General features: G+C 41.3%; 1 protein-coding gene across 3 annotated transcripts in view; it reads left to right on the forward strand.

Annotated features, from left to right (window-relative positions):
• Positions 1 to 24,036, forward strand: part of LOC134336786 (docking protein 5-like) — a 530,970-nt gene that overhangs the window by 446,092 nt on the left and 60,842 nt on the right. For 2 of the 3 annotated variants that reach the window (XM_063031250.1, XM_063031244.1), the window contains one exon: positions 9,235 to 9,355. In XM_063031250.1, coding sequence (XP_062887320.1) covers positions 9,235 to 9,355 — 121 coding nt within the window. Of the gene's footprint in view, positions 1 to 1,388; positions 1,570 to 9,234; positions 9,356 to 24,036 lie in introns of those variants that run through there. The other variant, XR_010015887.1, reaches the window with a different exon arrangement.

The raw sequence follows: 24,036 nt of genomic DNA on the forward strand, positions 1-24,036 counted from the left end.
ATACTTTTAAAATAATCAAAGTGGCATTGTGAGTGACTTCCTGAATTCCATTATTATTGACACACTAGCTATCTCAATAATCTTGAATTCAGCTGCAATTTCGCAAATGATTCATTCATTATGAAAATAGGTAATTTCGTTCTCATTGCAAGTTTAATCTCTGGAGCTCTTCCATGTCTCCTGATATCCAGCTAGAATAAATTGAAAAATATCTACAATTACACGACATTTATCAAGCATTATAAAAGCTAAAGACCTGGAAGTATCATTAAAGTAATGGGAAGAAATATGGATACTGCTATCAAAGTTAATTTATTATCAAAGTACATATATGTCATCATTTACAACCCCGAGATTCGTTTTCCTGTGGGCATGCATAGTGAATCCAAGAAACACAATAGAATCAATGAGAGGCCACACCCAAAAGAATGGACAAACAACCAATGTGCAAAAGACAGCAAACTGTGCAAGTACAATAAATAAATAAATAAACAAACAAACAATACTCACCAAGTACATGGGATAAAGAGCCCTAGAAAGTGAGTCCATAGATTGTGGAAACAGTTCACTGATGGGGCGAGTGAAGTTGCATGAAGTTATTCTCTCTGGTTCAAGAACCTGATTGTTGAAGGGTAATAACTGTTCCTAAACCTGGTGATGTGGGTCCTGAGGCTCCTGTACCTTCTTCCTGATGGCGGAAGCAAGACGAGTGCATGGCCTGGGTGGTGCGGATCCTTGATAATAGATTCTGCTTCCCTACAACAGTGGTCCATGTAGATATTCTCAGTGGTGGGGAGGGCTTTACCTGTGATAGACTGCACTACTTTTTGTGGGATTTGCTGTTCAAGTGCATTGGTTTCCATGCCGGTGTTGCAACAAGTCAATATGCTTTCCACCACACATCTGTAGAAGTTTGTCCAAGTTTTAGATATCATGTCAGATCTTCATATACTTTTGAGAAAGTAGATATGCTGCCATGATTTCTTCGTAATGGCATTTAGATGCTGAGCCCAGGACAGATTGCCTGAAATGATAACATCAAGGAATTTAAAGTTGCTGACCACCTCCATCTCTGATCCCCTGATGAGGCTAGCTCATGGACCTCAGGATTCCTCCTCCTGAAGTCAATAATTAACTTCTTGGTCAAGTAGAGCAGGGGGCTAAGCACACAGACTTGTGGTGCACCTGTACTGATGGAAATTGTTGAGGAGCTGTTGTGCCAATCCAAACTGAATGGGGTCTGTGAGAAAACTGAAGATCCAAATGCACAAGGAGATATTGAGGCCAAGGTCGTGAAATGTATTGATTTGTTTTGAGGGGATGATAGCGCTGAAAGCCAAGCTGTAGTCGATAAAGAGCATCCTGATTTATGCATCTTTGCTGTCCAGATGTTCCAGGGTTGAATGAAGAGCTAACGGAATGGCATCTGCTGTAGACCTATTGTGATGGTAGATAAACCGGAGATTGATCCAAGTCACTTCTCAGGCAGGACATGAAATGTTTCATCACCAACCTCTCAAAGCACTTCATCACGGTGGATGTAAATGCTACTGGATGATAATCATTGAAGTAAGTTACCATGTTCTCTTAGGCACCAATATGAGTGAAGTCTGTTGAAGCAGATGGGAACCTCAGACTGCCGAAGCGAGTGGTTACAGATATAGGTGAACACTCCAGCCAGTTGATCAGCATGGGTCTTTAGTATTCAGCTAGGCGCCCCAGCTGGGCTAAATACTTCCCATGGGTTCACCCTCTGAAGGCTGCTCTCACGTTGTCCTCAGACTGAAATCACAAGGTCATTGAGGGCTTTGGGAGCTTGTGAAATTTTTTCATTGTTTTGACTTTCAATGCCAGCATAGAAGGCATACAGCTTATCTGGACTACTTGTATCTTACTTGATCACCGGACTAGAGTGCCACTGATCTAGTCTTCAGCAGAATGAGGATTTCATGGTTCATCCTGAGCTTCTGGTTCGGGAAGACTTTGAATGATTTTATAGGGGCACATTATCTCCGACCACTTTTATAACTCCATGAAAACCATGGTGTATTCAGTCAGATCCTCTGATGAGTCCCTGAACTCAGCCCAGTCAACTGACTTGAAAGAATCCCATAGCTGCTCCTCTGCCTCCTGTAACCACCTCTTTGCTGTCGTTATCTCTGGAGCCTTGTTCTTTAGCCTCTGCTTGTATGCAGGTAGGAGAAAGACAAGCTGGTGATCAGATTTCCTGAAATGTGGTCCAGGTACAGAATGGTAAGCATTCCTAATTGTAGTATAGTACTGTTGGAGTGTGTTAGGACCCTTTGTGCTGTAAGGTATAAGGGTATATGCTGATGATAATTGATTAAAAAGTTTATTGTGCTTATACATAGTAAAGAGAAAACTAATTTTATACAATGCAATAAAATCAGCAGAAATTGATGCCTTCCACATAGAATCAACAAAATATTGTGTTGCAAGTTGTTAAATTTCAAGTCCATCTCACGTTTGCATATTCTCTTCTTCCATCTCAGACCTTTAAATATGTATTAAAAATCAGTTTCCAAGAAACACATAATTCTAGGCTGTTGATGCTGTGATTTATAGAGCAATTGGCGATCAAAACTAAATGTCAACATTGCCAGTAAAGTCCACATCTAAGTAATCTCACATTGAAAAAAAATCAGGTATAATCCCAATTGTGTCAACAGAAAAATGGGTTAGGAGCTAAAGTGCTTCAGACTTGCATTTTCCTACAGGATTTTCATAAATACAGGTATTTTTATTAACTATAAGATTATTTTGTTATTGTGAACTAAAAATACCAAAGGCGGTGTATTACTTTGTTCAATCAGATATTTTGCACAAATATAAATAAAGTGACAGACAATTTCCAAAGTGACTGTCTTATATGGCCTGCTGTGGCAAAACTGGCAACTTTTTGTGTTCTTAAGAGAATATTGTACAAATGGTGTTCCCTAATGCATCAGATATGATACATGCATTTTTCATTATGAAAATGTGTTATATCAAATCTAGCTGTCTTAAAAAAATGGGAAATAAGAAACAATTTGTTGCTCAGATAGATGGGTGCTTCAGGGAGGGAGATGAAAGGCTTGCACTATTTTAAATTATTGTGAAAACATTCCATTCATGGTTTATTTAATTAATTATTTTGAGGCACAGCGCAGAACAGGCACTTCTGGCACCATGAGCCATGCCGCCCAGCGACCCACCTATTTAACCCTGGCCTAATCATAGTACTATTTACAATGACCAAGTAACGTACTAACCTATAGATCTTTGGTGTGTAGGAGGAAACCAGAACACCCAGGGGACTTTGAAGTTCTTCCTGTAATTTGACATCAAGAACTCAAAAGTGCTCTGTGGCTGAACTATTGCTTCTGGCTAATTTGGTTTTGGTTTTATCCATCTGATCTTACACCTCATTCTAGGTGGAGGCGCAGGTAGTGTTGCTGAAGCAGGGAGTCTTCAGACAGACTTGGAGAGATTAGGAGAATGGGTGGGCAAAGAAGTGGCAAATGGAATATAGTGTAGGGAAGTGTATGGTCATGCACTTGGATGGAAGCAATAAAACCATGTACCATTTTCTAAGTTGTAAGATATTTCAGAAATCAGAGGCGCAAATACTTGGGAGTCTTTGTGCAAGTTTCCCTAAAGATTAATTTACTGGTTGAGATAGTTGTAAGGAAGGCAAATCCAATGTTAGCATTCATTTTGAGAGGACTGGAATATAAAAGCAAGGATTCAAAGCTGAGGCTTATAAGGCATTGGTCAGACTGCACTTGGAATATGGTGAGCAGCTTTGGTCCCTCATCTAAGAAAGGATGCACTGGGATTGGAGAGGGTTAAAAGAAGATTCACAAGAATAATCCCAGGAATTGGTTAATGCATGACGAGCATTTGATGGCTCTGGGCCTGTATTTACTAGATTACAGAAGGTGATGTGGGATGTCATTGAAATCTATCGAATATTGAAGGGTCCAGATAGAGTGGATGTGGAGATGATGTTTCCTGTAGTGGGGAGTCTAGGACTAGAGGGCACAGACTCAGAATACAAGAACATCTCTTTAGAACAGAAATTAGGAGAAATTTATTTTGTCAAAGTGTGGTGAATCTATGGAACTTACTACCATGGAGAGCTGTGGAGGCTAAGACACCAGGTATATTTAAAGCAGAGGTTGATTGGTTCTTGATTAGTAAGAGCAACAAACTTTACGGGAAAGGCAGGAGAGTGGGGTTGAGTGCAACAATGAATCAGCCATGATAGAATCTTATAGGTTCTTATGGAATTACATACTCGATTCTTTTTTTTTTCTCTCATTCAAATGTGTTTTTTATTTACTATATATAATATTTCACTTTTCTCCAAACTCACCTACATTTGTCACTGTGTATCAATCTTCGTATGTTCTCCTGAGATCTTCACGTGGTGAATTACAGCTTTGCTCTACCCTTTACTACTTTGCCAGCTGAAACTCTGTATCATACTTGTATGTGGTATAGGTCAATTCTACAATTCCCTACTAATAAGAAATGTTGGCATTAGGTCACGGACAATGCTTAAAGAAATAAATTTGTAAACGTTTTGGGAATTATGAGTTTTGGGGAACAGGTACAGAAGAGAAATTGATGCCTGAAGCTAATCGGTGTGATCATAATAAATGGTAAACCAGGCTTGAAGGGCCATGCATCCTTTGCCCACTCCTATTTTTCCCCCATGTTTTTAACATTCAAAATCAGTGACCCACAGAAGATGTTGCAAGAAAGTCAGTCAAAAACTGGTACTGAATCAAGTGCTTAAAAGCTTACCCAGGCATGGCATAATGGAAATTGCAAGTGTCGCTCAAGTTGGCATGCCATTGTGGGTTGACTGCAGGGAAATGGGTGTGACCTTAACAAACTCTCTCTATTTTGCTGCTATGCTACAACAGTAGCGAAGATTGCCTTACTGAAGAGGCAAACATAGGGAGCGATCAACTGTGAAGACTCACCAGCGCATCTGCACATTGAATCCTCCTCTGTGATTGGACTTAATGAGATGTTAGCTCATCAAGGGGTGGATATTATCAGTACTGACTATGGATTGAAATGTAGCACAGAAAATTGCACTGGCAGAGCCTATGGAGAAACCGTCTGTGTTCCAGTATGGACCCTTTAACTCCATTAAATTTACCCACTTGTTGCAGGGTTTGCACTTTGGTTTACTGTGAGTGAAAACTATAGGGTGTAGATTGAGCAACACGCACAAATAAGATTGTTACTTTAGGTAAATTTCTATTGGCAAACATGAAAATAGCTGTCTGCGCTCCATGACAATATTAAGTGAATGTCTGACATTTAAAAATGAAAGAAGCCCAGATGTTCAGTAGCCAGTTTTCCATGGGCTTCTAAACAACTTGAAAATCATCGTTAACTAAATTTAAAGTGCAGAAAATGGTTTTTGCACGTAAATAGCTCATGGAAGGAATTCTCAGATACTGTAGTTACAGTATCAAGGCACTTACAGTCCTTGTACACAACACACACAAAATGCTGGAGGAACTCAGCAGGCCAGGCAGCATCTATGGTAAAAGAGTATACAGTTGACGTTTCAGGCTGAGACCCTTCATCAGGACTGGAGTAAAAGATGAGAAGTCAGAGAAAGAACGTTGGGGAGGGGAGGAAAGTAGTAAGTGATGGGTGAAATAGGAAGCGGGAGAGGGGAAGTTGATAGGTGAGAAAGATAAAGGGGTGGAAAAGGGTGAATCTGATGGGGCAGAAGTCCATGGAAGAAATGGAAGTTGGGAGGAGCACCAGAGGGTGGAGATGGGCAGGTAAGGTGATAAGATGAGAAGAGAGGAAAATCGGAATGGGGAATGGTGAAGGAGAATGGGGGGGGGGGGCGGTGGGTGGCATTACTGGTACTTCAAGAAATTGATGTTCATGCCATCAGGTTGGAGGCTACCCAAACAGAATACAAGGTGTTATTCTCCAACCTGAATGTGGCCTCATCACAGCCGTAGAAGAGGCCATGTACTGACATGTTGAAAGGGGAGTGGTAAAGGGAATTAAAATTCGTGGCCACTGGGAGATCCTGCTTTTTCTGGCAGATGCAGAGGAGGTGCTTGGAGAAATGGTCTCTCAATCTACGTTGGGTCTCAACAATATACCGGAGGCCACACCGAGAGCACCAAATACAGTATATGACACCAACAGACTCACAGGTGAAGTATCATCTCACCTGGAAGAACTGTTTAGGGGCATGAATGCTAGTGAGGGGGGAGGTGTAGGGGCAGGTGTAGCACTTGTTCCGCTTGCAAAGATAAGTGCCAGGAGGGAGAATTGCGGAGAGGGATGAATGAACAAGGGAGTTGTGTAGGGAGCGATCCCTGTGGAAAGCAGAAAGTGGGGGAGGGAGGAAAAGATGTGCTTGCTGGTGGGATCCTGTTGCAGATGGCAGAAGTTATGAAGAATTTCTTTCCCACCCCCCAGCCTCTGCATCCAGCACAGTTCTTCATAACTTCTGCCACCTCCTCTTTATTTCACCCCTCTCCCTCCCAGTTTCACCTATCACCTACTACCTTGCATTTCGTCCTCCCCTCCCGCCACCTTCTTATTCTTACTTCTCATCTTTTCTCTCTAGTCCTGATGACAGGTCTCGGCCTGAAACATTGTCTGTTTACTCTTTTCCAAAGATGCTGCCTGGCCTGCTGAGTTCCTCCAGCATTTTGTGTGTTGCTTGGATTGCGAGTATCTGCAGATTTTCTCTTGTTTGTGATTACAGTACATATGATCCAGCTTATATAAATATAATGTAGATACAGTCACAGGAATGTAAATGGACCCAGCATTAAAGTGGGGTGCTTTCCAAGTTTCGTCCAACCTGAACATGACTCAGTAACTACAATGCATTGATTGCAACTTGATAAAAGTAATCACCCTCTTCATGCTGCTTTGTTCCATTATAGTTTTACATCATGGTTCCAGCTGAACAATTTTCTTGAATGCTGTCTGGTAAGGCATTCAGACATCACCCTCAACATACTTTGTATTCATCCTGTCGATTATTTGCTAATTTATCATGTCTGGCTTTCACTGGTTGCTTCAAAAACAATTGCCTTTTTACATTTTTTTTAAACTGTTGTACAAGATTTCTGTCTTCAACATTCTAATTTCCATTATTATTTGATAAAATTACAATAGGCACCAGTCTTTAACTGAATGCCTCCAGTTGGCAGCATCTTTCTCTTTTGCTAACCATCCACAACAATGCATAATATTTATTTTCCTCCACATACTCATTCCATTCATGATGCAGAGAGCTATGGATGACAAAATAATGATCTGCATCACCATTTCTGCTCCCTGTGCCCAACTTGTCGATACCCTTAATAATATCTTTCAGACAAGTCTCTTTGGCAACTACCATTCCTAGGAGATCAGAATCACTACCACAGCACTATTTTCCACAAGCAGATTTCCCCTTCATCTTTAGTAATTCCTTTCTATTTTTAGTATTCTTTTGCTTTTAATATGTTAATGAATGGACTATTATCTATATTTTCTATGTTATTTTGTGTATTTCCATTTCATACGTTGTTATATTTTTGAGATAGTGCTGATCATCTCACCTAGATAATTTTGATACTCATACTTATTCCTGAACTCAAATTTTTAAAGACATGTATCGTTATTGCAACCAGTGTGATTTCATTATCATTACAGAGACAAGACATGAATGTGAACTAGTGCTTGGTAATTACTTTAATTTACGTGTGTTTGCAGAGTATTTCTTTCAGTTCTCAAACTCAACAAAAAAAAATGGTAGATTTGTTCTAGTTATCTTTTGAAACACTTCTATATCTGCATCCTGTCGACCTTTCCTGCTTAGTCAGAATAATTCTCTATCACACAGAATTCAATTCACTAGACGAAGTGAAATCTCATATAATGGACCTAACTAAAGGAAGAGTATTTAACTAACATAGTAAAATCTGTAACCTGAACCCGTTGCATGATAATTAAGAGCCCAGAGCACCAATCATCTGAATGACTGATTTAAATATTAATTAAAGAGCTGTTTAAGATTCCAAGGCATATTCTGCCCAATGATATGAGATGAATTCATGCTAGGTTTTATGTGATACTCTTGACATTACAAGAGTAAAATATATTTATTAGCTATGCAATTTTCACATTCTTTTGGTGCAGATATTTCTCAGCCATAGAGAGTTGAAAGCCTGCAGAATATTGCAGATATTAAAAAATCACTTTAAGTTTTCTTTTACAATAGTAATGAACTCCTATTATACTGTTCACCAGGTATCCTTTCACATTTCTAAATTATTGTAAAATAAGTAATTCTAAAAGATATGGATAGAAATGTAAATTTCTTCTTCCTTTGAGAAAAGTCTTAAAGATGCATAAGGACGTTAGATTGAGACTATGTATAATGTCATAGAGCAATACAGAAAGGATATAGGTGCTTTGGCTCAACCAATCCATACCAAATACGTGGTGCACCCAGCTACTTGGCTAGTCCCAGTTTCCTGCAATTGGCCCATTTCCTTCAAAACCCCAATTCTCCATGTACCCATGCATGTGCTTCTAAAAGGATATTACTGTATGTCTTTCAAATGACAGTCACAAGATGAATAAAGTTGTCAGTTTCAAATAACTCCAAAGATAATTGTTAGCTAACTTTAAGTTATACTGTTTAAGTAATAACTTTGTAAATCAAACTCAAATCAGAAATTGCAAATAAAACTGAACAGGTCAAATGGCATCTATGGAGAAAGGCACAACTAACATTTCCAGTCCCTGACCCCACTCTGTTGTCAGTTGGCCTCGACTGACACCCACAGCACTTTGCTGTTCATTCTTTTTCAGTCTCTGCCCTATAATGGTAATTCCTTCTCGTGTTTGGACCCATTCCCCTTCTCTGCAAATTGAAACGTGTATGATTTTTAACTTCTAATTCTCGTAAAAGTGTATTGAAGACACTAACTCTGTTTCTCTTTTGGCAGATATTGCCTGACCTGTTAAGCTTATCCAGTGCTTTACTTTTTTTTAAATTTCTGGTTTCCTGATTTCTGTGTTTTACTTTTTATCTTCATGAACAAGTTTGGTTGTTATTCATTTGACAGCACATTAATTTATTTCAAGGGCAAGCACACTCTTGCTGTCAAACCAATTAAGTTCAAACTGTTTTTGTATAGTACCTTTGCTAAAACCTGGCTCTCTCTCTTCCAGCATCAGATCAAAGGGAATGAAAGGACAGCTTCGCTGGACACAATAATGCCTCTTCCTCGTAGTGCCTACTGGCAACATATTGCAAGACAGCACAGTGTAAACCAGCTTCATATCTTTGAAGGTAGGCGCCAAGAAATTGGAACCAGGTTTGAAAGTGAATAAAACTATCAGCTTGTCATATGTGTTGTAAATAAAGCAACTGAAGCACAGTAATGAGAGAAAATATGTACTAATTATTGAAGAAAAATTACAGATTTTTGCTCTAATTGGGAAAGTTGCATTTTTTTCATTAGGCGTTTAGCGGGTATGTAGTTCCCTGGAGTGATTTATGAAACGAAGAATGTTTGAAAAGAATTGCTTAAGGCTTGATAAATCCTTTGTTCTCCAGCAGAAGATATGATTCACAGCCTGGTAATTTCAGAGAGAAATTGGAAAACTTCATCTCCAACTCTCAGTTACACAGAAGTAGCAGCATTCTAGTTTACTGTATATACATATCCATTGTGTTTAACATGCTTAGATGGACATTGGTTAATAAAGAAAACTCTTAATTAACTTTACATTAAAATTTAAGTTGATGATTTTGACCAAGAGAGTAATGCTGCAGCCTGCATTACCACACTAACTTTCCAGATGGCCTTTAGCTGATAGTTCTTAAGAACTTACTGTAGATTGGAACAACATACAAATCATTAGCAATTTAGTTTGCATTTCTATTATTTAGCAAACCCTTCCTGGCAAAGCTACTAGTTCATGTTTCATCCTGTTCCTCCCACAATGAATTCATCTTAAGTAAGCTTTTTCAATGGGTTGAATTCAAGATGCACTGGTTTTATATTGTGTAAGATTGATGGGCTTGATAATTGTTCCAATCAGCAAACCTTTTTCTCATGATATTCAAGATCCAAACATGTGAGGGGTGTTTTCTGATGGTTTCACATTAAGACTTCAGCATCTATTGCCTATTCCTTCATCAGTTGTCCTATGCAATGATATGCAGTTTGCCACAGCTTGGGCCCTGATGCCAAGAACCAGTTGAGAAAGCCCTCTGACTCAAAATTCAGGCAAGCCTTGACTACTTGAGTTTTGAGCACCTACATAATCATCCTCTTGAATTCTCCTCAGAGACTGCACATACCCAATTCTGCCATGTGTTTCTGCTCCAAGGCCAATAGACCAACATGGATCTGTTGGTTTTTAGATATTACATTTGGCAGTCAGTTGGAATCAACAAATATAGTTTGAAGTTCAGCCTCATTTTGAAGCTGTCCTGTGATCTCCTCATGGAGTTCAACAGGGAAGTGACAACTTCCTCAGATTTACCAACTATCCAATTGTGAAATCTTCTTATTTGGATTCTTTGCAATGAAGCTAATGAGCAGAATGGTGTTCAAGCCTTATTTATATGGTCAAACCCAGTTAATTAATTGAATTCAGGTGCTTTTAAGTGTTTTCTAGATTTTGATGTGTTAGTCTTTCAATGTAAATAAATACTATTTTCCTTCCTGACAACTGAGTGTTTTTGACTGTGAATGTCAGGCAATGCCTGGAGGTGGACTTTTACTGACTGGGAAAAAAAAACACTCTCAGGATGAAGCCTACTGCTTGGGCTTAGAAGTGAGCTGTACTGTACAGGATGTTGCCATGTCAGCTGGGAACCTTTGCCCCAATGGAAGTCTGCGACAAGGGCAACCAAGAAGAACTGGCAGCTTGCCAGTCAGGAGAATGTTCCATGTATCTATTTAAATGCATCATGCATAAAATTGTTATCAATATATAATATAGACTGAGCTTCTGCACTACATACATTGTCACAGCATAAATTAAAACTGTTATCCCAGTCATCCTTCTGTCATTTACTGTGAACTTGATGATACCATCAGTCATTTGATCTGACTTCTCAACAACTCAACTATTTGTAGTTGGCAGGGAATGCAGTAGCTGCTATCAAAGAGCTGGCAATGATTCTGATAGAGGCAAGATTTATATTTAGTGTTGCTGGCCAGCTGGAAGGTTGCGGGATAAATCTGAGAGGGAAGCTACAATAATTTTGACCTCTTGCTGTTGAGATGGTACAGGGTGGAATTTCATCTTTGGTTGCAATCTTCAAAATGTGGAACGTAACACATGTACTTTGAATCCTCCTTCAATATCATTGAAGCCAATTCAATAAATTCTGGAAGTGGCATTCAATTCTCACAGTTTATTTTATAAATAGAAATTACAATGTACATGACAAAAGATAATTCCTGTGGCTTTCCTAACTGCGGGGAGAAATAAATCTGATGCAATTAATATAAAAACACCCTACTGGATAATCACTGATGACCAAAGGTCGGTGTGGACCGTAGTGGATAGAAGATTAATGACCATAGTCAGGCCGCTGTTGCTGCGAATCTGTTTAATTATGGCTGTTTTTTAAAAAAAATCTTTGTCATGCTTTCTCCCTTAAGATCATAACCTCTTTATCAATCATGAACCCTATTAATACCTACTTTAATTCCATCTAATGACTTGGCCTCCACAGCCCTCTGTGGCAACAAATTCCACAGATTCACCACCATCTGACTGAAGAAACTCTTCCTGTCTCAATTTTAAAAGGACATTCCTTTACTCGAGTGTGTGCCCTTGGATCCTAGATTTCTCTACTAATTGAGACATCTTCTTGATATCTGCACTATCTAGGCCTTTCAGTACTCAATAGGTTTTAGTGAGATATCCCCTATTCTTCTGAACACTATTCAGGCCCAGAGCCATCAAACATTCCTCAAGAGTTAAGCCTTTCTTTCCTGGGATCACTCTTGTGAACCTCCTCTGACCCTTTCCACAGCTAACACATCCATCCTTAGATGCAGGGCTCAGAGATGCTCATAATATTCCAGATGCCAGCTGGCAAATGGGATACGAAGCCTCAACAGTAAATTCTTCCTTTTTATCTTCTAGTCCTCTTGAAATGAATGCTAACATTGCATTTGCCTTCCTTAATACTGATTCTACCTATGAATTAACCTTAAGGAAATCCTGAACTAGGACTCCCAAGTCCCTTTGCACCTACAGTTTCTGAACTCTTTCCCCATTTAGAAATGTATTCCTTCATTCCTCCTATCAAAGTGCATAACTCCGCACTTGCCTGTGCTGGATTCCATCTGTCACTTCTTTGCCCACTCTCATAACCTCTCTGAGTCATTCTGCAGACTCCTTGTTGCACAGCTCTGCCTGTCCCTCCATTAATCTTTGTATCTTCTGCACATTTGGCCACAATGCCATCAGTTTCTTCATCTAGATCAGGGATCCTCAACCTGGAGTTCCACAGACCTCTTGGTTAATGCTAGAGGTTCATGGAATAAAAAAGGTTGGGAACTTCTGATCTAGATTATTAATGAATAAAGTGAAAATGGTGGTCCCAACACTGATCTCTGCAAAACACCACTAGTCACAGGCAGGCATCCTTTAAAGGACATCTTTGCTCCTATGTTGACTATTCATCAGCTGATCTGGGTCATGCAATTCACTATGCTGCTCTTAATTGATTAAAGCTCACACAGCAACATAACTATGTTGACCCCAGACCAACAATTTAAAATGTGAATTCTACTGTTCCCTCTGTACCAATGCTTATTCTCAGACTTATTCTCCAAATTGTAAAACCAAAATAGAATTTCCTGTTGGCCAGGTGATTGATCTTTTTCTCCCAGCCCTTGACATGGCTTGTGATAGTCTCCAGAGTTCTTGCCCCTTTCCATTTGAAGACCCTAATTAATATAGTCTTCCCTTAACAGTTCAAATTTTATGCATCAATCTTATTGGCTCAAGATCAGCTGACTGGCCTGTGTCAACTTCTCTTTGGATATAGCCAAGGGGTATACATCTTCATGCCATAAGTGGTTTATTTTGTTTCATTCAAGTCTGGTGCAAAGCAATCAAAACAGGTCACCCAGACACTGGGCTGAGATAACACTGATTACTTCTGCAAATCTGTCATTGTACACAATAAATAGTTTATCTGATCTGAGGTTTAGAGGATCAATAGCAGAAACTTCTTGAGGCTACGTTCAATTGCTCTGATTAAGTTATCCCAAAGCAGGAGTCAGTTACTCAAACAGCTCACAAAATGGAGGTTATAGAGCAGCTACACAAGATGGCAGCCACCATTCCTACAAGCACATGCAAGAACAAAGACATCTGGTTTGTCTACTTCCACTGTCCTTGACCCATTTGAGTTCAGTGTTTTCTTCCATATTTTAGTTCAAGGACACGACCCACCCAGCCAAGACACTTTTCGTCCCTCTTCCCTCCGGGAGAAGGCTCAGGAGCTTGAAGACTCATATGGCCAGATTTGGGAACAGCTTCTATCCAACTGTGATAAGACTGCTGAACGGATCCTGACCTGGATCTGGGCCGTACCCTCCAAATATCCGGACCTGCCTCTCGGTTTTCTTACACTGCCTTACTTTCCATTTTTCTATTTTCTATTTATGATTTATAGTTTAAATTTTTAATATTTACTATCGATTTGTAATCCAGGAAGCAGGAAGTGCAGTATCAAATATCGCTGTGATGATTGTACGTTCTAGTATCAATTGTTTGGTGACATTAAAGTATAAAGTATAGTTCCTTCATGGCCAACACCTTCTCTATGCCTTCTGTCAGTAAGCCAATCTTTTATCCATGTCAATACCTTGCCTTTAATACCATGGAGTATTAAAGGGGTTGGAGCAACACACATCAAAGTTGCTGGTGAACGCAGAAGGCCAGACAGCATCTCTAGGAAGAGGTACAGTCGACGTTTCGGGCCGAGACCCTTCGTCAGGACTATTGAAGGGAGAGCTAGTAAGAGATTTGAAAGTGGGAAGGGGAGGGGGAGATCCAAAAAGGGGTTGGAACATGTGTTTTTAGGATGCTTAATGATTCTTAATTGAATAGTTGTAGTGAATTTAAAAAGAAACAGATCTCCTTCAGTTTAAAACTCAGCAATACTACTGAAAGTTTGGTTCTACGTACTGTATGTGTCAGGAAAAGTTACTTAAATATCCTGAGTGATTTATGCGGGTGAGATAACATATCACGTTAGATGTGGCAGTGGGTACTGCTGTTGCAGACACAATCACAGGCATTAGATACCATTACCTGAGAAGAGAAGCAGAGTGTCCTGTAAAATTTCCAGACTGTGGTTGAAAAAAGAATAACTTACTGAAAAACAAATGTTAACATAGAACATAGAATAGTACTGCACATTACAGACCCTTTGGCCCACATGTTGTGCCGACCCTCAAACCCTGCCTCCCATATAACCCCACACCTTAAATTCCTCCATATACCTGTCTAGTAGTCTCTTAAACTTCACCAGTGTATCTGCCTCCACCACTGACTCAGGCAGCGCATTCCATGCACCAACCACTCTCTGAGTAAAAAAACCTTCCTCTAATATCCCCCTGAACTTCCCACCCCTTACCTTAAAGCTATGTCCTCTTGTACTGAGCAGTGGTGCCCTGGGGAAGAGGTGCTGGCGATCCACTCTATCTATTCCTCTTATTATCTTATACACCTCTATCATATCTCCTCTCATCTTCCTTCTCTCCAAAGAGTAGAGCCCTAGCTCCCTTAATCTCTGATCATGATCCATATTCTCTAAACCAGACAGCATCCTGATAAATCTCCTTTGTACCCTTTCCAATGCTTCCACATCCTTCCTATAGTGAGGTGACCAGAATTGGACACAGTACTCCAATTGTGGCCTAACCAGAGTTTTATAGAGCTGCATCATTACATTGCAACTCTTAAACTCTATCCCTCGACTTATGAAAGCTAACACGCCATAAGCTTTCTTAACAACCCTATCCACCTGTGAGACAATTTTCTGCGATCTGTGGACATGTACCCCGAGATCCCTCTGCTCCTCCACACTACCAAGTATCCTGCCATTTACTTTGTACTCTGCCTTGGAGTTTGTCCTTCCAAAGTGTACCACCTCACACTTCTCTGGGTTGAACTCCATCTGCCACTTCTCAGCCCAATTCTGCATCCTGTCAATGTCTCTATGCAATCTTCAACAATCCTTTACACTATCTACAACACCACCAACCTTTGTGTCGTCTGCAAACTTGCCAACCCACCCTTCTACCCCAACATCCAGGTCGTTAATAAAAATCACGAACAGTGGAGGTCCCAGAACAGATCCTTTTGGGACACCACTCGTCACAAACCTCCAATCTGAATGTATTCCCTCCACCACGACCCTCTGCCTTCTGCAGGCAAGCCAATTCTGAATCCACCTGGCCAAACTTCCCTGGATCCCATGCCTTCTGACTTTCTGAATAAGCCTACTGTGTGGAACCTTGTCAAATGCCTTACTAAAATCCATATTGATCACATCCACTGCACTACCGTCATCTATATGCCTGGTCACCTCCTCAAAGAACTCTATCAGTCTTGTTAGACACGATCTGCCCTTCACAAAGCAATGCTGACTGTCCCTGATCAGACCATGATCCTCTAAATGCCCATAGATCCGATCTCTAAGAATCTTTTCCAACAGCTTTCCCACCACAGACGTAAGGCTCACTGGTCTATAATTACCCGGACTATCCCTACTACATTTTTTGAACAAGGGGACAACATTCACCTCCCTCCAATCCTCCGGTACCATTCCCCTGGACAACGAGGACATAAAGATCCTAGCCAGAGGCTCAGCAATCTCTTCCCTCACCTCATGGAGCAGCCTGGGGAATATTCCGTCAGGACCCGGAGACTTATCCGTCCTAATGTATTTTAACAACTCCAACACCTCCTCTCCCTTAATATCAACGTGCTCCAGAACATCAACCTCACTCATAGTGTCCTCACTATCATCAAGTTCCCACTCATTGGTGAATACCGAAGAGAAGTATTCATTGAGGACCTCGCTCACTTCCACAGCCTCCAGGCACATCTTCGCACCTTTATCTCAAATCGGTCCTACCTTCACTCCTGTCGTCCTTTTTTCCTTCTCATAATTGAAGAATGCCTTGGGGTTTCCCTTTACCCTACTCGCCAAGGCCTTCTCATGCCACCTTCTTGCTTTTCTCAGCGCCTTCTTAAGCTCCTTTCCTGCTTCCCTATATTCCTCAATAGTCCCATCTGAACCTTGCTTCCTAAACCTCATGTATGCTGCCTTCTTCCACCTGACTAGATTATCCACCTCACTTGTCACCCATGGTTCCTTCACCCTACCATTCTTTATCTTCCTCACTGGGACAAGTTTATCCCTAACATCCTGCAAGAGATCTCTAAACATTGACCACATGTCCATAGTACATTTCCCTGCAAAAACATCATCCCAATTCACACCCACAAGTTCTAGCCTTATAGCCTCATAATTTGCCCTTCCCCAATTAAAAATTTTCCTATCCTCTCTGATTCTATCCTTTTCCATGATAATGCTAAAGGCTAGGGAGCGGTGGTCACTGTCCCCCAGATGCTCACTCACTGAGAGATCTGTGACCTGACCCGGTTCGTTACCTAGTACTAGATCTAGTATGGCATTCCCCCTAGTCGGCCTGTCCACATACTGTGACAGGAATCTCTCCTGGACACACTTAACAAACTCTGCCCCATCTAAACCGTTGCAACTAATCAGGTGCCAATCAATATTAGGGAAGTTAAAGTCACCCATGATAACAACCCTGTTATTTTTGCACCTTTCCAAAATCTGCCTCCCAATCTGCTCCTCTGTATCTCTGCTGCTACCAGGGGGCCTATAGAATACCCTCAATAGAGTAACTGCTCCCTTCCTGTTCCTGACTTCCACTCATACTGACTCAAAAGAGGATCCTGCTACATAACCCACCCTTTCTGTGGCTGTAATAGTATCCCTGACCAGTAATGCCACCCCTCCTCCCCTTTTCCCCCCTCTCTATTCCTTATAAAGCACTGAAATCCAGGAATATTGAGAACCGATTCCTGCCCTGGTGCCAGACAATTCTCTGTAATGGCCACTACATCATAATTCCATGTGCGTATCCAAGCTCTCAGTTCATCACCTTTGTTCCTGATGCTTCTTGCATTGAGGTACACACATTTCAGCCCTTCTACCTTACTATCTTTACACCGTTTATTCTGCTTCTCTTTCCTCAAAGCCTCTCTATATGTTAGATCTGGCTTTACTCCATGCACTTCTTTCACTGCTCTATTGCTCCTGATCCCATCCCCTTTGCAAAATAGTTTAAATCCTCCCGAACCATGCTAGCAAACCTACCTGCAAGGGTATTGCTCCCCCTCGAGTTCAGGTGCAACCCATCCAATCTGTACAGGTCCCACCTTCCCCAGAAGAGATCCCAATGATCCAAAAATCTAAAACGCTGCTCCCTGCACCAACTCCTCAGCCACGCATTCAACTGCCATCTCCTCCAATTCTTACCATCACTGTCACGTAGCACTGGCAGCAATCCTGAGAACGCCACCCTTGAGGTCCTGTTCTTCAGCCTTCTGCCTAGTTCCTGAAACTCACACTTCAGGACCTCATCCCTCTTCCTGCCTATGTCGTTGGTCCCAACATGTATCACGACTTCTGGTTGCTTTCCCTCTTGTACCAGGATGTTGTGCACCCGGTCAGAGACATCCCAGACCCTGTTTTATATTTTTTACGGACTAAATGACTATGTCAAATTTTATACCAGAAAATGCTGGTTTTTATTTTTAACAAAGAAATCTCATTGTGATTGGTTCTTTTAATCAGTTTGCACCTCCTTTCACATGAAAGAAAGAGACGGATATTGAATAATATTGACTTCCTCATCATGCAGCCTTCTGTCTATTAGAAGAGCAGGCTGCTGTGTGACATTTTGATGTTTCTGGCATCTGTTAACTTTTATGTATTCTTTTGAGAAATAAAAGGGGAATTATGGCGGTTTATCTCTTGGGAAGTGTTGGTGTCTAGTGAGCCTTGCTGATTTTGTGCTAATCATATCAGTTTGGCCTTGATTCAAAGGCAGCTGACAGAGTTGGACGTACACTATTTAGATGTGTCAAACCCAGCTAGCTGTTATTTTGTTTAAACATAGAAACACACATTTTCTATGGCATCTACAGTATTATTTTTGGCTAGATTTTAATTAACATTTTGCAAGCCAAAGCTTATAATTTCAACTGACCTTTTGTGCACAGCATCTATAACTATTGTGTGTTGGTTGCACTTTACCTTAAACACAGATCTGCCATGCATGTGACTCATATACCCAGACACAATGCCATGCATGTGACTCATATACCCAGACACAATGCCATGCATGTGACTCATGTACCCAGACAAAATGCCATGCATGTGACTCATATACCCAGACACAATGCCATGCATGTGACTCATATACCCAGACACAATGCCATGCATGTGACTCATATACCCAGACAAAATGCCATGCATGTGACTCATGTACCCAGACACAATGCCATGCATGTGACTCATGTACCCAGACACAATGCCATGCATGTGACTCATGTACCCAGACACAATGCCATGCATGTGACTCATATACCCAGACACAATGCCATGCATGTGACTCATATACCCAGACAAAATGCCATGCATGTGACTCATGTACCCAGACACAATGCCATGCATGTGACTCATATACCCAGACAAAATGCCATGCATGTGACTCATATACCCAGACAAAATGCCATGCATGTGACTCATGTACCCAGACACAATGCCATGCATGTGACTCATGTACCCAGACACAATGCCATGCATGTGACTCATATACCCAGACAAAATGCCATGCATGTGACTCATGTACCCAGACACAATGTCATGCATGTGACTCATGTACCCAGACACAAATGCCATGCATGTGACTCATGTACCCAGACAAAATGCCATGCATGTGACTCATATACCCAGACAAAATGCCATGCATGTGACTCATGTACCCAGACACAATGCCATGCATGTGACTCATGTACCCAGACAAAATGCCATGCATGTGACTCATATACCCAGACACAATGCCATGCATGTGACTCATGTACCCATACAAAATGCCATGCATGTGACTCATATACCCAGACACAATGCCATGCATGTGACTCATATACCCAAACACACAATACAGGCATTGTGACATCAAAATCCAAGCAACACTTTGAGATCACATACAGTTTAAGGTCATTTGAAAAGTCCTTCTGTGTGCACAAACAACACACATAAAAGTTGCTGGTGAACTCAGCAGGCCAGGCAGCATCTCTAGGAAGAGGTGCAGTCGACGTTTCAGGCTGAGACCCTTCGTCAGGATTAACTGAAGGAGAGTGAGTAAGGGATTTGAAAGTTGGAGGGGGAGGGGGAGATCCAAAATGATAGGAGAAGACAGGAGGGGGAGGGATGGAGCCAAGAGCTGGACAGGTGATAGGCAAAAGGGATACGAGAGGATCATGGGACAGGAGGTCCGGGAAGAAAGACAAGGAGGGGGGGAGGACCCAGAGGATAGGCAAGGGGTATATTCAGAGGGACAGAGGGAGAAAAAGGAGAGTGAGAGAAAGAATGTGTGTATAAAAATAAGTAACAGATGGGGTACGAGGGGGAAGTGGGGCATTAGCGGAAGTTTGAGAAGTCAATGTTCATGCCATCAGGTTGGAGGCTACCCAGACGGAATATAAGGTGTTGTTCCTCCAACCTGAGTGTGGCTTCATCTTTACAGTAGAGGAGGCCGTGGATAGACATGTCAGAATGGGAATGGGATGTAGAATTAAAATGTGTGGCCTCTGGGAGATCCTGCTTTCTCTGGCGGACAGAGCATAGGTGTTCAGCAAAGTGGTCTCCCAGTCTGCGTCGGGTCTCGCCAATATATAAAAGGCCACATCGGGAGCACCGGACGCAGTATATCACCCCAGCCGACTCACAGGTGAAGTGTTGCCTCACCTGGAAAGACTGTTTGGGATCCTGAATGGTGGTAAGGGAGGAAGTGTAAGGACGTGTAGCACTTGTTCCGCTTACATGGATAAGTGCCAGGAGGGAGATCAGTGGGGAGGGATGGGGGGGACGAATGGACAAGGGAGTTGCGTAGGGAGCGATCCCTGCGGAATGCAGAGAAGGGGGGGAGGGAAAGATGTGCTTAGTGGTGAGATCCCGTTGGAGGTGGCGGAAGTTATGGAGAATAATATGTTGGACCTGGAGGCTGGTGGGGTGGTAGGTGAGGACCAGGGGAACCCTATTCCTAGTGGGGTGGCGGGAAGTGTGCACAAAGTTGTCAAGTAGGCTCACACATTGAACTGGCAGTTAACTGGAATAGAAGGTCAGGGCTGTGCTAACATTATTTAAAAGGAGACCGACTTTGCCTATGTTGTTGCTAGGGATTCCAAGGCATCCATTATCTTTCATGTAAGTTCTTCCCAGAGACATTAAGTTATTGTCCAGTAGCACTCACATCTACAGTGATGAAATACTTTGAGAGTTTGGTTATGGCTAGGATCAACCTCTGCCTCAGCAAGACCTGGACCCACTGCATATCACCACAATAGACCTTCGGCAGATGCAATCTCACTGGCTCTTCACACAGCCTTAGGTCACCTGGACAATACAAACACCTCTGTCAGAATGTTGTTCATTGACTATAGCTCAGCATTTAACATCATCATTCCTACTGTTCTGATCGATATGCTACAGAATCTGGGCCTTTGAACCTCCCTCTGTAATTGGATCCTTGACTTCCCAACTGGAAGACCGCAATCAATGCGGTTTGGTAACAATATCTCCTCTTCATTGACGGTCAACACTAGCGCACTTCAAGGATGTGCAGCCCATTGCTCTACTCTCTCTAAACCCATGACTGTGTGGATAGGTATAGCTCAAATCCCATCTATAAATTAGCTGATGATACAGCCGTTGTTGGCAGAATCTCAGATGGAGAGGAAAGGGCGTACAGGAAAGAGACATACCAGCTAGTTGAGTGGTGTCACAGCAACAACCTTGCACTCAGTGTCAGTAATACCAAAGAGCTGATGGTGGACTTCGGAAAGGGTAGGATGAGGGAGCATGAATCAATCCTCATCGAGGGATCATAAGTAGAGACAGCGAGCAATTTCAAATTCCTGGATGTCAAGATTTCTGAGAATCTAACCTGGTCCCAATATATCAATGTAGCTATAAGGAAGGCAAGACCACGGTTATACTTTATTAAGAGTTTGAGTACATTTGAAGAGTCACCTAAAACACTCTAAAACTTCTACAGATGTATAGGGGAGAGCATTCTGACAGCCTGCATCACTGTTTCGTATGGAACAAGTCGTGGGTGGATGGGGTGCTACTGCACAGGATCGGAAAAAGCTACAGAAAGTTGTAAAATTAGTCACTTCCTTCTTGGATAATAACCTCTATAGTATCTAAGACACCTACAAGGAGTGGTGACTCAGAAAGGTGGTGTCCATTATTAAGGACCCCCATCACCTAGGACATGCCTTCTTCTCATTGTACCCATCAGGAAGGAGGTACAGAAGCTTGAAGGCACATATTCAGTGATTCAGGAACAGCTTTTTTCCCTCTGCCATCTGATTCCTAAATGGACATTGAAACCATGAACACCACCTCATACTTATTATTATTATTTCTAGATTTTGCACTATTTTTAATTTAATTAATATATATATTTACTGTAATTGATTTACTTAGTTATATTTTCTATATTATCATGTATTGCATTGTACTGCTGCTAAGCTAATGAATTTCACAACTTATGTTGGTGATATTAAACCTGATTCTGACTATTCCGACTATTATTGTTCACTTCAAATAAGCAAACGCACCACTACCAATCTCTTTTGAGACACACAGGAATTCCCTTTTAGCCTGACCCAATAATCACAGTTCACACTCTTGGAATGGACTATTCAAGTCAAAGATTCTTAGAAAAAGATTTTCTTTTTTTGTTTAGCTATTGTAAGTAACAACCAAGAGTCTGAAAGAACTGTAGTACACTCACAGTAATCTAATAACAAAATTACATGTATAGTAATTAATGATTGCCAATAAGCCTGAAGTGATTCACTATTATTAATTATCATGCAGAATGCAATTGCATAACCAGAAACCCACAGCTACAGTGGACCATGGAATAAAGGGAAGGCAATGATGACAAGAGGGAGGGTGTGTTGGTGATGGGCAGATTGAGAGAACAGGAGCGACACAAGACATAAGAACAGAATTAGACCATTTGGCCATTGAGTTTGTTCTGCTATTTGATTATGGATAAGTTATTTTCCTTCTCAACCCCATTTTCTTGCCTTCTCCCCTAACCTTTGGTGCTCTTACATTTTAAGTACCTATCAGCCTCCAATTTAAATACATCCAATTCACAGCTATCTATGGCAATGAACTCACCAAATTTGACAAAAAAAAATCCTCTTTGTCTCCGTTCTAAAGAGGTATAATTTTATTCTGAGGCCGTGGCCTCTAGTCCTAGACTTCCCCTCTATTAGAAGTACCCTCTGTTCATTCATGATATCTAGACCTTTCAATATTTGGTAGGATTCTAAAGTTCAGCAGGTAGAGTCCCAGAGCCATTAAATGCTCCTCCTACAGTACATTGACTGTTTCATTTCCAAGATTATTCTTGTGAAACTCCTTTGGATCCTTTCCAATACCAGTATATCCTTTCTTCGATATGGGCCCAAAACTGCTCACAATATTCCAAGTGCAGTCTGACCAATGCCTTGTAAAGGCTCAGCATTACATCCTTGCTTTTATATTCCAGTCCTCTGGAAAAGAATGCTAACATTGCATTTGCCTTCCTTACTTTCAACTCAACCTGCAAATTAACTTTGGGGAATATTACACAAGGACTCCCAAGTCCCTTTGCACTTCTGATTTCTGAATTCACTGCCCGTTTATAAAATAGTCTACACCTTTATTTCTTTTACTAAAGTGTATAACCATGCACTTCCCTACTCTATGTTCTAGCTGCCACTTTTTTGCCTATTCTCCTAATCTATCCAAAGCTTTCTGCAAAGTCCCTGCGTCCTGAACCTTATCTTGCCTTCCGCCTATCTTTGTACATTCCGAAAACTTAGACACAAAGCCATCATTAAGATATTATGTAAAAAATACTGGTCCCTGCGAAAACCCACTAGCCACTGGCAGCCAACCAGAAAAGGCTCCTTTTATTCCCATTCTTTTCCTTTGTCCAGTCAGCCAACCTTCTGTCCATGTTAGTATCCTTCCTATAATACCATGAGTTCTTATCTTGTTTAGCAGCCTCTTATATGGAACATTATTAAAGGCCTTCTGAAAATCCAAGGAAATAACACCCACTGGCTCTTCTTTGTCAATTCTGCCTGTAATTTCCTCAAATTAAGTCTAATGTGAGGAGTAAGAGTTGGGGTGATGGGGCCACGCTTTCCTTCCCTTGGTTCCTCTTCACACCTCCTTCCATTCATTCTATGGTCTACTGTCCTCTTCTATCAGATTTGATTTTCTTCACTCTTTGTCACTTCCACCTATCCCTTCCCAGCTTCTTACATCATTCCCATTCCCTCCCTCACCTGCATTTCAACCCCCTCTCACATGAATCTACCTATTGGCCTACCACCACACCTTTTTTATTTGCTAATACCCCTCTCTTGTCCAGTCCTAATGAGAGATCTTGACCCAAAACATTCATAGATGTCACCTGACCCACTGAGTTCCTCCAGCATTTTGCATGTTGCTCCTAATCCCCGTATCTGCAGTCTCTCTTGTGCATTCATTTTGCCAAGCCTTTTTGATTTATGAATTTTGCTTAATGATGAATTTTCCAGAAATGCATCCCTTTCTAAAAGGAATGAATGTCTGTGACATGA

The sequence above is a fragment of the Mobula hypostoma genome, chromosome 2, assembly GCF_963921235.1.
Source record: "Mobula hypostoma chromosome 2, sMobHyp1.1, whole genome shotgun sequence".
In the NCBI taxonomy this organism is placed as follows: Eukaryota; Metazoa; Chordata; class Chondrichthyes; order Myliobatiformes; family Myliobatidae; genus Mobula; species Mobula hypostoma.